A 14,940-nucleotide genomic window follows, 5' to 3' on the forward strand; every position below is an offset into this window, starting at 1 on the left:
TCGGGCACGACTTAGCAACTGAGCATGCATGTAAGACTCCAGAATTTTATTCATAAGATTCTACTGAAGAAATGAAAACATGTATCTATAAAGACATGTACAAGAATTTTTACAACAGCATTGTAAATAATAGCCAAGAACTGCAAAAAAATCTAGTCATCAGTTGGTGAATAGATAAACAAATGTGCTCATTCCGTTTATTGCTAAATGGTACCATACTGTTCCATATGTGGTACTTTCACATACTGTAATATGGATGGACCTCAAAACTATTTTATTAAGTGAGGGATGCCAGATGCAAAAGATTACCTATTATATGATTCCATTTATATGAAGTGTCTAAAAAAAGGCTATTTCTAGAAACATAAAGTAGATAGTGGTTAGCTAAGGCTTTGGGTGGAAGTCAGAATTAATTGCAAACAGACACAGGTGAGCTTTTTGGAGTGATAGAAATGTTCTAAAATTGGATTATGGTGATGGTTGCACAACTCTAATCTTACTAAAAGTCACTGAATTTTAGCTTAAAGTGGGTGAGAGTCCATGTTGTATGAATCCATACCTTTAAATTGTGGCTGTCTATCTCAGACCCTTAACACCCTTGGTGGTAGCAGCAGCTATTTACTTAGTGCTTTATTTGGATTAGTTTTAACTCTTTTAGGAACTTTCAAAAAATTGTCATTTTAATAGATAAGAGTGAGGCTGTAAGAGGTAGAGTGTTTTGTGTGAAATCATAGAGCTTCTAAATGAGAGTTAGGGTTTGAACCTAACTCCTGGATATTTTATTAAGCTAACTCTTAGGACTGATAATTCTTTAATGTTTCTTTTCAGACACGACTACTTTTATTAAAAAATCTATTATGTAAACAAGGAAGCCCATTGACCCAAAAAGAACTAGCTCAACTTGCTAGGTGAGTGATTTGATTTCGTCTATCCTGCAGCTTTTCTTTATTTTTAAGAAGTCTTTTTCTGTTTTGTTTAAGCACACGTCTGAAACGAGTAATTTATCTGAATACTTGTTTCATTCTCTACTTCCTTTATCTTTTCACTTATCTCATTTTCTTATGTATGATACCTAAATTTCAGTTTCTAAATCCTCTGGAAGACATGACCTATTAGCTATTTGCTAATGCTGGTACTATATTTTTTTTAATAAATTTAAGTTGTATTAAAATAATTTTTCAGATGTAAAACGTTGCGTATTTGCCCACACCACCAGGTATTTTCACTTAAACTTGTTCTTTTATATTACACATAATTTTTTTTAAACTTTGACGTCTTCAAGTTTTTTTTAGTAAGTGGTGTATTAAGTAGAAACTGAATATAGGAGATGCACTCATGCATTTTTAGTCATTGGAAAAAACTCAAAAAGTAATTTAAAATATTCAACAAGAATGTGAATAGCTAGTATTGATAGTAAAAACTCTTTGAGTTCCCAGATACCTATGAAAAAAGAACAAATTCAGTACTTGGAAATATTGAGAGCCTTCTTTGTTATTCCAGTAAAAAATCTGCTAATAATGTTTCTGCAGTTATTTAACAGAGTACACGATAAGTAAATGTTTTTTTCCTGTTCTATTTTCCTCTTCCTCTTGACTTCCCTAGTTCTTAGTTCCCTTTAATAATCTTTTGGCTGCCCAGGTGTTCCCACCGTGGCATCCCATTCAGGTGTACCTCTTTTTGCCAGTGTCTTCTACCCCAGACCCTTCCTTCACCCTGTCTGTCCTGTACGGTGTCCTACAGATGAAGAAATCTTCCTTGATTGCCCCTCATTCCATCAAGGCAGTTCTTGGTCTAGATAGAGACTCATTAATCTATAGAGAAGTAATTGCAGTTATGTGTCAGTTGGCCAGCAATGGTTTATAGATGTAACCTCCAGGGCACATTATTTACAACTTAATGGAGTCTCCTGGAGATGCAGTATACCTTAATCTAAAGGAATGGTTCTACTTCCTATTGCCATACACAAAGATAAACTCAAAATGGATTAAAGACCTAAATGTAAGACCAGAAACTATAAAACTCTGAGAGGAAAACATAGGCAGAACACTTGACGACATAATAAATCAAAACAAGATCCTCTATGACCCACCTCCTAGAGTAATGGAAATAAAAGCAAAAATAAACAAGTGGGACCAAAATAAATTTAAAAGCTTTTGCATTGCAAGGGAAACTATAAACATGGTGAAAAGAAAAGCCTCAAAATGGGAGAAAATAAAGCAAATGAAACAACTGAAAAAGGATTAATTTCCAAAATATACAAGAAGCTCGTACAACTCAATACCAGAAAAACAAACAACCCAATCAAAAAGTGGGAAAAAGACCCTTAACATATATTTCTCCAAAGAAGACATACAGATGTCTAACAAACCCATGAAAAAATGCTCAGCATTGCTCATTATTAGAGAAATACAAATCAAAACCATGATGAGATACCACCTGACACTGGTCAGAACGGCCCTCATCAAAAAGTCTATAAACAATAAATGCTGGAGAGGGTGTGGAGAAAAGGGAACCGTCTTGCACTGTTGGTGGGAATGTAAATTGATACAGCCACTATGGAAGATGGAATGGCGATTCCTTAAAAAGCTAGGAATAAACCACCATATGACCCAGCAGTCCCACTCCTAGGCATATACCCTGAGGAAATTGAAATTGAAAAAGATACATGTACTCCAGTGTTCATTGCAGCACTATTTACAATAGCTAGAACATCAACAACAGATGAATGGATAAAGAATCTATGGTGCATATATACAATGGAATATTACTCAGCCACTTTTATGGGATGCATTTGGGTCAGTTCTAATGAAGTGGATGAACCTAAAGGCTACTATACAGAGTGAAGTGAGTCTGAGAAGTATAAACACCACATACTAACACATATATATGGAATCTAGAAAGATGGTACTGATGAGTTTATTTATAGGGCAGCAGTGGAGAAACAGACATAGAGAACAGACTTATGGACATGGGGTGGGGGAGGAAGAAGAGGGCGAGATATATGAAGAGTAACATGGAAAGTTAACAATACTATATGTGTAAATAGATAGCCAATTGGAATTTGCTGTATACCTCTGGGAATTTGAACAGGGGCTCTGTGACAATCTAGAGGGGTGGGATGGGGAAGGAGATGGGAGGGAAGTTCAAGAGGGAGGGGACATATGTATACCTATGGCTGATTCATGTTGACATTTGGCAGAGAATAAAATTCTGTGAAGCAATTATCCTTCAATTAAAATAAATTGATTAAAAAATAAAAAGGGATTGATTCTAATGGTGAAAATTTGAGGCATTATAAGGAACCAGTAGGTTTTGTTTTTAGTGAGTGGGCCTTCCTGTGCGCTTAAAAATCAAATCACAGAACTGTCTGCTTGATGACAAGCAGGGTTTTTAGGGTTTTACCCTCTTATTATGTGGTGATTTTAAATCTGAAAAGGTAAAAATAACTTGTTCTTTCTTCCTTCTTCTTCTCAGAATGACCAACGGATACTCAGGCAGTGATCTAACAGCTTTGGCAAAGGATGCAGCACTGGGTCCTATCCGAGGTAGGAGTTCCAGAGCTTGAAACATTTAGAACTGTTAATTACACCATTCAGAAGTTTAAGAAGTCATTATTGAGAAGTCTTTTTTATTCACTGGAAAGCAGTAAAGCTGAATCAGTGGAAAACTTGATTAAAACTTGATACGGAGTTTCTAGACTTAAGGTTAAGTAACCTTTCTGAGAAAAGCTTTAGATTCATTGGCCACACATGCTCTGTAGCTCTGCTGCTGCTGCTGTTGCTACTGCTTCTGCTGTTTCTTCTTTCTCTTCCTTTTCCTGCTCTTCCATTCTCCTCCTTCCTCTTCTTCCTTCTCCTCATCCTTCTCCTTCCTCCCCTACCCTTTTTTTTCCCCCCACAACACAGAAAATGTGAAACCATTCTTAGCTCACAGACCATATAAAAACAGTCCATGGATCATTGTACCGTGAGCCTTGTTCTAGACAGCAGATTTTGCAACTTGATAGTAGATTGGCAGCAAAAAAAAATAAAAACCCCTCAAGAATAAGAGAGCTTTTTTAAGCAAGTGAAAAAGAATAATAAAGGGAAAATGTTCTTATCTATTTTATGGTTCTTTTCAGTTCAGTATTCTAATATCACTTGAAATTAATGTGTATAAGGAAACATATAAATAGATGTTTTTACTTTTATTATTATATGTTATTTGAAAAATTGCAGCAAAGTGTATCATTCATTGCTTTGTTTTGATTCAAGGTAATTTGTTGATTCTGAAATACCACATCTATCATTCTTAGGTTATGTTAAACTCAGGGTGATAATCACTTTAGAGTAGATGTTGTCAGCTACTTTTCCACAGGCAGCATGGGAAGTAGATGGGTGATGCTCCCAGGTTTGCACTCAGATTACTGGCTATGATGGCAAAGTAGAACATGGAACATGCAACTTCAGAGTATCTCTCTCACGGTCAAACAGACTGCTGCTGCTGCTAAGTCGCTTCAGTCGTGTCCGACTCTGTGCGACCCCATAGACGGCAGCCCACCAGGCTTCCGCCGTCCCTGGGACTCTCCAGGCAAGAACACTGGAGTGGGTTGCCATTTCCTTCTCCCATGCACAAAAAGTAAAAAGTGAAAGTGAAGTCGCTCAGTCGTGTCTGACTCTTAGCGACTCCATGGACTGCAGCCTACCAGATTTTCCAGGCAAGAGTACTAGAGTGGGGTGCCATTGCCTCTTCTGGTCAAACAGACTACTGGTTAAGAACTGTTGCTTTGCTGCTGCTACCGCTAAGTCGCTTCAGTCGTGTCCGACTCTGTTCGACCCCATAGACGGAAGCCCACCAGTCTCCCCTGTCCCTGGGATTCTCCAGGCAAGAACACTGGAGTGGGTTGCCATTTCCTTCTCCCGTGCGTGAAAGTGAAAAGTGAAAGTGAAGTCGCTTAGTCGTGTCTGACTCTTTGCGACCCCATGGACTGCAGCTTACCAGGCTCCTCCGTCCATGGGATTTGCCAGGCAAGAGTACTGGAGTGGGGTGCCTTTGCCTTCTCCGAAGAACTGTTGCTTTAGAGAGTAATAAATATAACCTTGAGAATATATTTTGAAACTCTGGGTAAAGCATTTTAGTCAAGCTTTCATTATGTTGGAGGCATAATATCTTGTTCAGATAGTGAACTCAGAAACATTAGCTAATGTATAAATCATTTGTATTTTGGGGATATGTTAGCTGTTATTCTGAAAAAAAAAAAATTTGTTGGCTTAAAACAACTAATGACTTTTGTAAAGAAGTTGCATTATTTTAAGTTTAGTTTCAGATTTATAGATTCTATTGTTCTTGAGCCATATATGAAGAAACCGATGCCTTCCTAAGAAAGAGTATTAGTCTAAGCATTTATAAATTGTATGTGCTCTTATTATTAATCTATTTTTCTCTTCATATAATGATTCATGTTGAACATATACTTTTAGATTATTGAACTTTGTTAACTTAAACTTGGAAGTCATTTTTTTCCCTAAGTGGCTCATTTTTATATTTTACAGAACTGAAACCAGAACAAGTGAAGAATATGTCTGCCAGTGAGGTAAACTATTTTATAATTATCTTTCTTTTGTCTGGTCCTGTAGATTGTAAAACATATCTTTTGTCTGGATTTTTCCAATTTGATTAGAAACCAGAAAAAATTACTTTTGCTTCATTTCAAAATATGGAGGACTGTCAAATGACGGTCTCCTTTGGTGTCCTTTGGTAATGCACAAAATATATTATATATAATCATTAAATCATTTTCTGTCAAATCATTATATAAATACTAAACAAAACAAACTTATAGACAACTTGAGAATTCTATACATTGTAAAGATGGCTTGTAACAGGTTAACCCCTTGATGTTCTATTCTGTTAGTTTTTCAGTAATGTTTGTTTTCTTTCTTATAAAAGCAATACAGTTTCCATTGTAACATAATTTGTTACATCTTGAAAATATAGTAGGTCCCCTTAAGAGATGCTGAAGCATTACTTTAAAAAAAATTGCCTGAAAAATATAGAATTGGATATATAGAATGATCATAACTATGTATTCAGACATTTTAAATCAGATTTAAATTATGTAACTTATCTCTCAGAGCTCAGATAGCACCTGAGACATTACTAACCAACCAAAGAGACTTCATTCTTGGCATAGAATAGAGAAGAGAACTCCACTGGAGTTCGAGTGTGAACTCAAAAAAAAAAAAAAAAACAACAACAAAAACCCCCAGAAACATGGGCTGGAGGATGGCAAGGGGTTTACACATTGCAGAGAGTCCTGTCCAAGTATTAATAGTGAAATCTTAATATAGAGAATGAGTGTACTTGAATTTGAGTACATTTTGGCTGTCCTTTTTCTTCATGCTTCCATGTAAATTTGAGGTTCTTATCTTCAGGCATCTTGTGCATAGTGGTTAGCCAGCTACATTACTAAGAAAGCCTTCACACTTCTTGCAACCACAGCACTTTTCCATTTCAACAGTCTAGTTTACCTGGAGTATGAATGAAGCTTTTTAGGAATAAAGAATTCCACATATCATATACTTTGGTGTTTAGCTATGGTTACCTTTAAAATTCACGTTTAAAGTATAGTTTCATGTTCCTCTTATCTGACTTATTATTTTGATTCCATATATTTCTAATTAAAGATATATTAGTACTAAGTGTCTTGAGGGCTTTTTTACTTATGTATAAATTATTAACAGTATCCCATCTATATATTATTTTTTAAATGTTCTTTTAAAATAAACCTAATATGTGCTTTTCTATCCAAAAAATAAACACTGTACATGAATTCTTTCTTTCCCACACACCACTCTCCCTGCCTTGGACTCAGGACAGGTAAACTTGGTATTTCATGTATATACCCTGGCCCCCCTAGATTAAAATTGAAGAAAGGTCTATTGTGTGACACTTTAGGCCTGTCTTTGTCCCGTGAACAGACCATACAGAATGAAGGAGCTAATCAAGGCCATAAGTAATGAAATAAAACCATCAGCTGACAAATAATTTTTAGTAAGAAGTTGTCTGCTAACTCCTAATCAACTTCTGCAAAATCCACTGAACCCCATGTCTGCAAGCATTCCTCACTCTGTCTCAAGCGCCTTGGCCCTGGCATTTTCTGTGAGTAAGGAATGGCTACCCACTCCAGTATTCTTGCCTGGAGAATTCCATAGACAGAGGAGGCCCCTGTCCATAGGGTTGCAAAGAGTCAAACATGACTGAGCAACTAACACTTATACTTTTTCACTTTGAACCATTCGGAAGGCCACTAAAAAACCTATAAATGGATGCTTGGATACACCTTCATTAGTACCTTATACAAATTTTATGAAAGCAAGTGGGTGGCTGCTTAGGGAATAGGAAAAATTCTTAGGAATCTGTCCATAATTATTTCATGAGATAAGAAACCTGTCTTCTGTTGATAGTGGATTTATTAACCTTTATGCTTTACCCATCCTGAGAATTATACGTATACCTAAACTTCAACATTTTTCTTCTTCATTGAACAAACTCAATTAAATATAGTTCCTATTTTACTTGAAGAATAAATTCAGTCTGTTTTCTTTTTTTAGTAACTCTTCTAGAGTCATGATTTTAAAACAAGGCAATTCTGTGACAATAGGTGTCTATTACCATATAACAAAACTTGCCACAAAATTTAGCAGCTTAAATGACATGTGTTTATTATCTCACATTTTCACAGAGAAAGGAACATGGGCACAGTTTAGCTGAATCCTCCACTTCAAACTCTCTGAGGGCTGCAGTCAAGGCATTGGTCTAGAGTTTCTTACAAAGCTGTAATCAGGATGTTGTCTGGGGCTATGGTCATTATAAGGCTCAAACTAGAAAGATCTGCTTCCAGGCTCATGTGTTTTTTTGTGTTTTGTTTTTTGCCAGATTAATTTCCTCTTGTGTTGTTGGCCTGAAAGCCTCAGTTTTCTGTGTTTATTGGCTGGAAGCCACCTTCTGTTCCTTGTCACGTAGGCCTCTCCAACATAGTAGTTTGCTTCATCAAAGCCAGTGAGCCAGGAAGAGAATAGAGAGTGCCAGCAGGATGGAAGGCATAGTCTTGATAACCTAATCATGGAAGTCACATCTCATCACTTTTGCTGTAGTCTGTGCTTAGGTCCAGTCTATACTCAGGGGAAGGGATTCCACAAGGGCATATATAACAAGAGATGGAATCATTAGGAGACACAGCAGGAGATACCTGCCACATCTGTAAATCAATTTAATTTTATGTTTAATGGGTCACACTTGGCCAGCAAAATCTGCTTTTATATTAAGATGAGTCCTCTCAACTCTACTGTAGAACTCTGAAAAACATTGTTGCCTTCTGGGAGCAAGGCACACCTTGAAATTGCCTATCCCAAGACTAGAATCAGCAACTTTAGGAACCTGGGTTCATTTTAATGCAGAATAATTTAATGACTGTGTGTCAAAATGCATACTGCTTTCTTTTTGTTAGTTTGGGTGTTAGTCTACTCCAATGACAGCTTAAAAATGCAAATTTTTTAAAATATCATTAATTCATTCTAACAGTACATTTATTTCAGTATTACAGTGTAACATATCTACTTGAATTGTATCTTGTATTTTAAAAATATGTAAGCCATTTCATTATTTTAAACTAAATTTTATCTAGCTATTTGGCTGTTGGGTCTTCATTGTGGCACGTGGATCTTCCTTGCATCCTGTGGGATCTTCCATGGTGGTGCACAGACTCTCTAGTTGTGGTGTGTGGGCTCAATAGTTGTGGCACATGGGCTCCAGACTACACGGGCTTTAGTAGTTGCTCTGCAGCCTATGGGATCTTAGTTCCCTAACCAGGGATCGAATCTGTGTCCCCTGCGTTAAAGGCGGATTCTTAACCTCTGGACCACCAGAGAAGTCTCTAAATTTTAGGTAGTACTAAAACTTAAAACTACTGAATTATAAAAAATAACATAATGTACCTTTTTGTGATCATTCCGCTAATAATGTGTGTCTGGTTACATTGTTAAAGTTTTTGCTTCTAATGTATACTTTTATGCAATTTATTTTTAACCTAATGGTCTTAATATTAATAACTTGGTAACAGCTTTTAGCTATTAGTCCTGGCTTATGAGTTGATGTTTATAAAGCACTGAAAGTCTGGCAATAGTGAATACTGCATTAACTAAGTGTTAGTCACTTAGTCATGGTCGACTCTTTGCAACCCCATGGACTGTAGCTCATCAGGCTCCTCTGTCCATGAAATTCTACTGTATAAGTGTCCATTAAATAACTGACCTGGGTCTCCTGCAGAGCAGGCAGATTCTTTACCATCTGAGCCACCAGGGAAGCCCTAATTTAAAAAATATGTAAATACTAAATAATGGCAACCTTTTATAGAGATCAAGGAAATCCATTTTATTTTCTTACTGATTTTCTTAATCTATGCAATGTTGATATTAGAGAGGATATGAAGTAGTTAGATTGGGTTTTATAAGAGTAATAAAAAGAATATACTCAATCTAGATGTCTATCAACAGATGAATGGATAAAGAAATTGTATACATATGTGCAATGGAATGGGAGAAGGCAATGGCAGCCCACTCCAGTACTCTTGCCTGGAGAATCCCATGGACAGAGGAGCCTGGTAGGCTACAGTCCATGGGGTCGCTAGGACTCGGACACTACTGAGCGACTTCACTTTCACTTTTCACTTTCATGCATTGGAGAAGGAAATGGCAACCCATTCCAGTGTTCTTGCCTGGAGAATCCCAGGGATGGGGGAGCCTGGTGGGCTGCCGTCTATGGGGTCGTACAGAGTCAGACACGACTGAAGCGACTTAGCAGCAGCAGCAGCATACAATGGAATATTACTCAGCCATAAAAAGAAACGAATTTGAGTCAGTTCCAGTGAGGTAGATGAACCTAGAGCCTGTTTTACAGAGCTAAATAAGTCAGAAAGAGAATAACAAATACCATGTAATACATACATATGAAATCTAGAAAAATGGTACTGATGAACCTATTGGTAGGGCAGTAATAGAGACATTGACATAGAAAACAGACTTGTGTACCACAGCAGGGGAAGGAGAGGATGGGACAAATTGAGAGAGTAGCATTGAAACATATTCATTCAGTTCAGTTCAGTTCAGTCGCTCAGTCGTGTCCGACTCTTTGTGATCCCATGAACCGCAGCACGCCAGGCACCAACTCCCGGAGTTCACTCAGACTCACGTCCATCGAGTCGGTGATGCCATCCAGCCATCTCATCCTCTGTCGTCCCCTTCTCCTCCTGCCCCCAATCCCTCCCAGCATCACAGTCTTTTTCCAATGAGGTGGCCTAAGTACTGGAGTTTCAGCTTTAGCGTCATTCCTTCCAAAGAACACCCAGGGCTGATCTCCTTCAGAATGGACTGGTTGGATCTCCTTGCAGTCCAAGGGACTCTCAAGAGTCTTCTCCAACACCACAGTTCAAAAGCATCAATTCTTCGGTGCTCAGCCTTCTTCACAGTCCAACTCTCACATACATACATGACCATGGGAAAAACCATAGCCATACGTAAATAGTAGCCAGTGGGAATGTGCTGTATGACGCAGGGAGCTCAACTTGGTGCTAGAGGGCTGGGAGGTGGGAAGGAGGTTCAAGAGGAGGGGACATATGTATACCTATGGCTGATTCATGTTTATGTATGGCAGAAACTAACAACATTGCAAAGCAGTTATCCTCCAATTAAAAATAAATTTTAGGACTTCCCAGGTGGCTCAGTGGATAAGAATCCACCTGCCAATGCAGAGGACATGGGTTTGATCCCTGGCCCAGGAAGATTCCACATGCTGGGGAGCAGCTAAGCCCGTGTGTCACAACTACTGAAATCTGCATGTTCTAGGGCCTGCAAGAGTGGCCCCCACTCTCTTAACTAGAGAAAGCCCTCAGGCACCAATGAAGACCCAGCACAGCCATAAATAAGTAAAATTTAAAATAAATTTTAAAATGTAAATTAAAAAAAATACAGATAAGTATCAGTTGAAATTTTGTCTCCAGTTCTTAACTTCTTATTTGGGGGCAAAATATACATGTAAATATGTGATAATTTTTAATTGACCACTTTGTGCCAGATTCCATTTTGTCTTTTAAAAATGCTTAGGTAAAAATTAGGTATTTATTAACTCATTTTTGTTTTATTCTGTATTCTCAAAACCAATTAAAAGTCTCAGAAAATAAGACCAAATTAATATGAAAATGTATTACAAGCAATAATAATAAAATTTTAGACATACGCATCCTCCATGTTGTATTAAGAGCAATATTTCCTTCAGAGTCCCATGTGCATCTTGTTAACTCCTTTTCCCTTTCTGAGAAACGTGAATTTAGCTAGAGTATGCTTGTGGTGAGTGAGACTTGAGAATGTAAAATTTCATGAAACTATGCAGAAGAAAAATTGGAAGGAGATAACCCAAATAGTGGTTGTATATCTGAGTAGTGGGATTGTGTTTATTTTTTCTGATTGCGAATATTTTGTCTAGTTTTCTGTAATGATTGTGTTTTGTTTTTATAGTGGGAAAATACTGGGATTTAAAATGTTAATACCTAAGAAGCCAAACACATGAAATGAAAGTATATTATTTGGTAGGATTTCTTAAATAGGAAACGTACCTAATATATACTAATATGTAAAATAAGATGATTGACATGATTTTCTAAGAATACGTCTATATATATTTTCACATTAATAAAGCATTTTTAGCCACCATTGGGTCAGCTATTGTATATGTGATAATCATTTGTATTGTGTGCTTTTTTTTAAATCTAGATGAGAAATATTCGATTATCTGACTTCACCGAATCCTTAAAAAAGATAAAACGCAGTGTGAGCCCTCAAACCTTAGAAGCATACATACGTTGGAACAAGGACTTTGGAGATACCACTGTGTAAGCCTGCAGAATGTTTACTTTTCAAGAGAAAAACATACCATCTTCGATGAATACTTTTATCAGCTACAGAAAGTCAGCCTAAGTTTACAGGACTTTTCAGAGTCTTACAATTACTTGTGCACCCCAGAAGATGAACCATAAAATAAATTTAAATAAAGTATACAATGCAAATGGAATATTTTTGTTTAAGGCCTTCTTGGCTTGATGGTCATGGCTATCCCAATGGGCACTGTAAGTCAGAACACAACAAAAACTGAATCTGGTCTTCTTTACCAACGTAATCGTAATGTAAATAGTAATTTGTATATTATGTTGCAGATGAAAGTGTTCCAGAGACGGGGAATGGTAGAAGACACAGAGCCTTTGGTGGTTTGTCTTCTGACATCTTTTCTTAAAATAGTCATTTTTCCTGTTTTCATTTCCTACTATTGTCTTTACTATGGGTGATTGGAATGCCAAACACTCTGTTTCTTTTTTTTTCTTTTTACAAATTGTGTGCCAAATGAAACTTTTTCCTATGTAACAGTAGTAGGAAAAAGAATTTTGAAGGTTTTTTTTCTTCTTCATACATCTACAGACATTAAAAATGTTTTCTTTTCACTTTTTATTTTTTCTATTACCTTTCAACCAAATAATTTGGAGAGCAATACGATAGCAACAAAACAAAACAAATTTAGTGAAAGAAGGAGAAATTTTGAAGTTTTCAGATACTCTGTCATATAATATGTAGACCAGTCCTCCTGTGATCTGTAGTATTTTTTTTCTAATATGTTTGTCAGAAATCTATTGTAGACTGTTAACTTATTCCTAATGGAATTTATTTTCTGCTAGAATTATTCTAATATTTAAGAAAGCCAGTTTTAACCACTATGAAAGTGGTTCCTGTGCAAGAGAAGGGAAATACTGGGAGTGAAGACATTTCTAATTTATTGCTTATTACTTCCTTACTGTTTACAGGATAATTACAAGCCAGTGGATCTACCATGTTTTATTAATCCCTCCAATGAAACTTTAAAAAATTACTGAATTTTTATACATTGCATACATTTTATAGGTTTCTTGTGCTCACTTTGTTAACTAAAAAGTTTTAGTCTGTTAATCTGCCTTTTGTTCCCCAAAAATGTACAGTAATTCCATTTCTTGTTTGTATGTGTAGGTTTTTGTTATAAAAATGTCCTTGTAGGAAGTAGAGACTCATATCAAGGCCTTCTAAATATTGTAATAAAGGCAAATGGATATTTGCCATTAGTTTACTGGTTAAAAGTTTGTTTACAGAAATCGTCTTTGGTGCTTTTATGTAAAATGTCATGGGTGGAAAGAATAATTTTATAGTAGTAACAAAATTTTTTTTTTTTTTAGGAAAAATATCTTTGGTTTTGAGAAAATATATTAAAGTTAACTTTCCCCCACTAGATAAGAATTTTATAATGAAGAAACCCATACTTCTTAACTTTACTCTTTCTTATCTTAAAGATTTATCTAAATGTAGAAGATGTATGATTATATGCTGTTTGTAGCTATAACTTAAATCATGTCTCCTCTAATCATAGAACTCCCTGGATAATAAAAATGAGGGTTGAGATAAATAGAAAAAAAAATTTTAAGCCAAAACCATGATATTTTAGGTCATGAGTAGTATCTTTTTAAGGTCTCAAACATTATAGCATCCATTATAAAATACTGATAATGAAAGATGATGAAAATATACACAATAAGTATGATGAACATCCCAAATTAAAACATTTTCAATAAAGCTCATAAAATTTCATTTTTAAATTTTCATTTGGAAAAAGATTATTGATGAGTAGTAAGTTGTATTAAAAGTCCATGTGCTTTAAACTTACAACTTTTAAACTACAAACTCCTTTAAAATTGTCATAATATTATATACATTAATTGTAGCTCATTTATTAGGAAAAGTTTTAGATAACAGACTTCACATGTTACGTAAATTAATATTGTCATAAACATTGAGTCAGAATTATAGTACTGTATGCACATCCATCTATGGAAGTTAATTTCCTGATCAAGTCTGAAATTGAACTTAGTGCTAGAGAACAATTTTCTTTGACTTACATGACCTAAGTTTTATTTTAAGCTGTGTTTCTCTCATAGAAGGGCCATAAAAGTAGAGTAATTATATGGTAGGACGTGTAAGGTTTTGGTTTGATCTTTTTCAATAAAGATAGCAGTTGCTGAGGATTTCAGAAATAATATTAGACTTAGATTGTGACCTTGTAGATTTTGCATTGAGCTCTGTGTCATATTATTTAGTAAAAGGTAATGTTTAAACCTTAGTGTGCTCTTCATGTTACTATGGCAGAGTTTTGTAAACTAAATTAAAACTTACTGATGTACTGGACTTTGAGCCAATGGAAAGAATCAGTATTCTCTTTCCAGATATCTTAAGGGTAAAAGCTTATTCTAAGACAGTCTGCCAAATGGGGTTATTAGGTTTCTGACTTGCAGATATGCTTTGTGCTTGGAAAGAATTGGAGGAAAAGCAGATACTAGAACTCTAATTTAATATACAGCAGTCTTTGTTTATAGTGTAAAATTCATTATATTTTGTACAAAAACTAATTCTTTTGGCAGAATGAACCATTTACAGTTTGTTTTTGGACTTTGAGTCAACGGATTTTCCTTCAAATACTTGTCTGAGTTTTACTCTGGACTTTTGTACTTTTCTTCAGAAGAAATGAATTAAAAGATTCAGCTGCATAAGTGAGTTTTTATCCTAATGGATTGGAAATAAATTATAAACTTTATTTTGCCTTTAATTTATTTGAAACTTTTTGAGATTTCAGAGGTTGTAGTCTGGTATTGAAAGAGTAGCTTGTATTGAACCGACTCTTGCCAATAACAATTACAAACTCTGAACAAGATATAAAAAGCTGTGATTAGAAGACTAGAGAGCAGTCAAAAATGGGCAAAACCGGCACAAAATCATATACTAGAAGAAATCCACATTAACTGGGTTTCACCATGAGAGCCACTTGCAGCATCTGCAGTGT

General features: G+C 35.8%; 1 protein-coding gene across 4 annotated transcripts in view; it reads left to right on the forward strand.

The window, feature by feature from the left end:
* The window catches only part of SPAST (spastin), a 56,919-nt gene extending 42,269 nt beyond the window's left edge, over positions 1 to 14,650 (forward strand). For 3 of the 4 annotated variants that reach the window (XM_005212530.4, XM_005212529.4, XM_024998710.2), the window contains 4 exons: positions 829 to 908; positions 3,475 to 3,545; positions 5,532 to 5,572; positions 11,805 to 14,650. In XM_005212530.4, coding sequence (XP_005212587.1) covers positions 829 to 908; positions 3,475 to 3,545; positions 5,532 to 5,572; positions 11,805 to 11,927 — 315 coding nt within the window. In that variant the 3' untranslated portion in view covers positions 11,928 to 14,650. The remainder of the gene's footprint in view (positions 1 to 828; positions 909 to 3,474; positions 3,546 to 5,531; positions 5,573 to 11,804) is intronic. The other variant, NM_001081591.1, reaches the window with a different exon arrangement.
* The last annotated feature ends 290 nt before the right edge of the window (positions 14,651 to 14,940 follow it).

This window comes from Bos taurus, chromosome 11 (assembly GCF_002263795.3).
Source record: "Bos taurus isolate L1 Dominette 01449 registration number 42190680 breed Hereford chromosome 11, ARS-UCD2.0, whole genome shotgun sequence".
Classification (NCBI taxonomy): Eukaryota; Metazoa; Chordata; class Mammalia; order Artiodactyla; family Bovidae; genus Bos; species Bos taurus.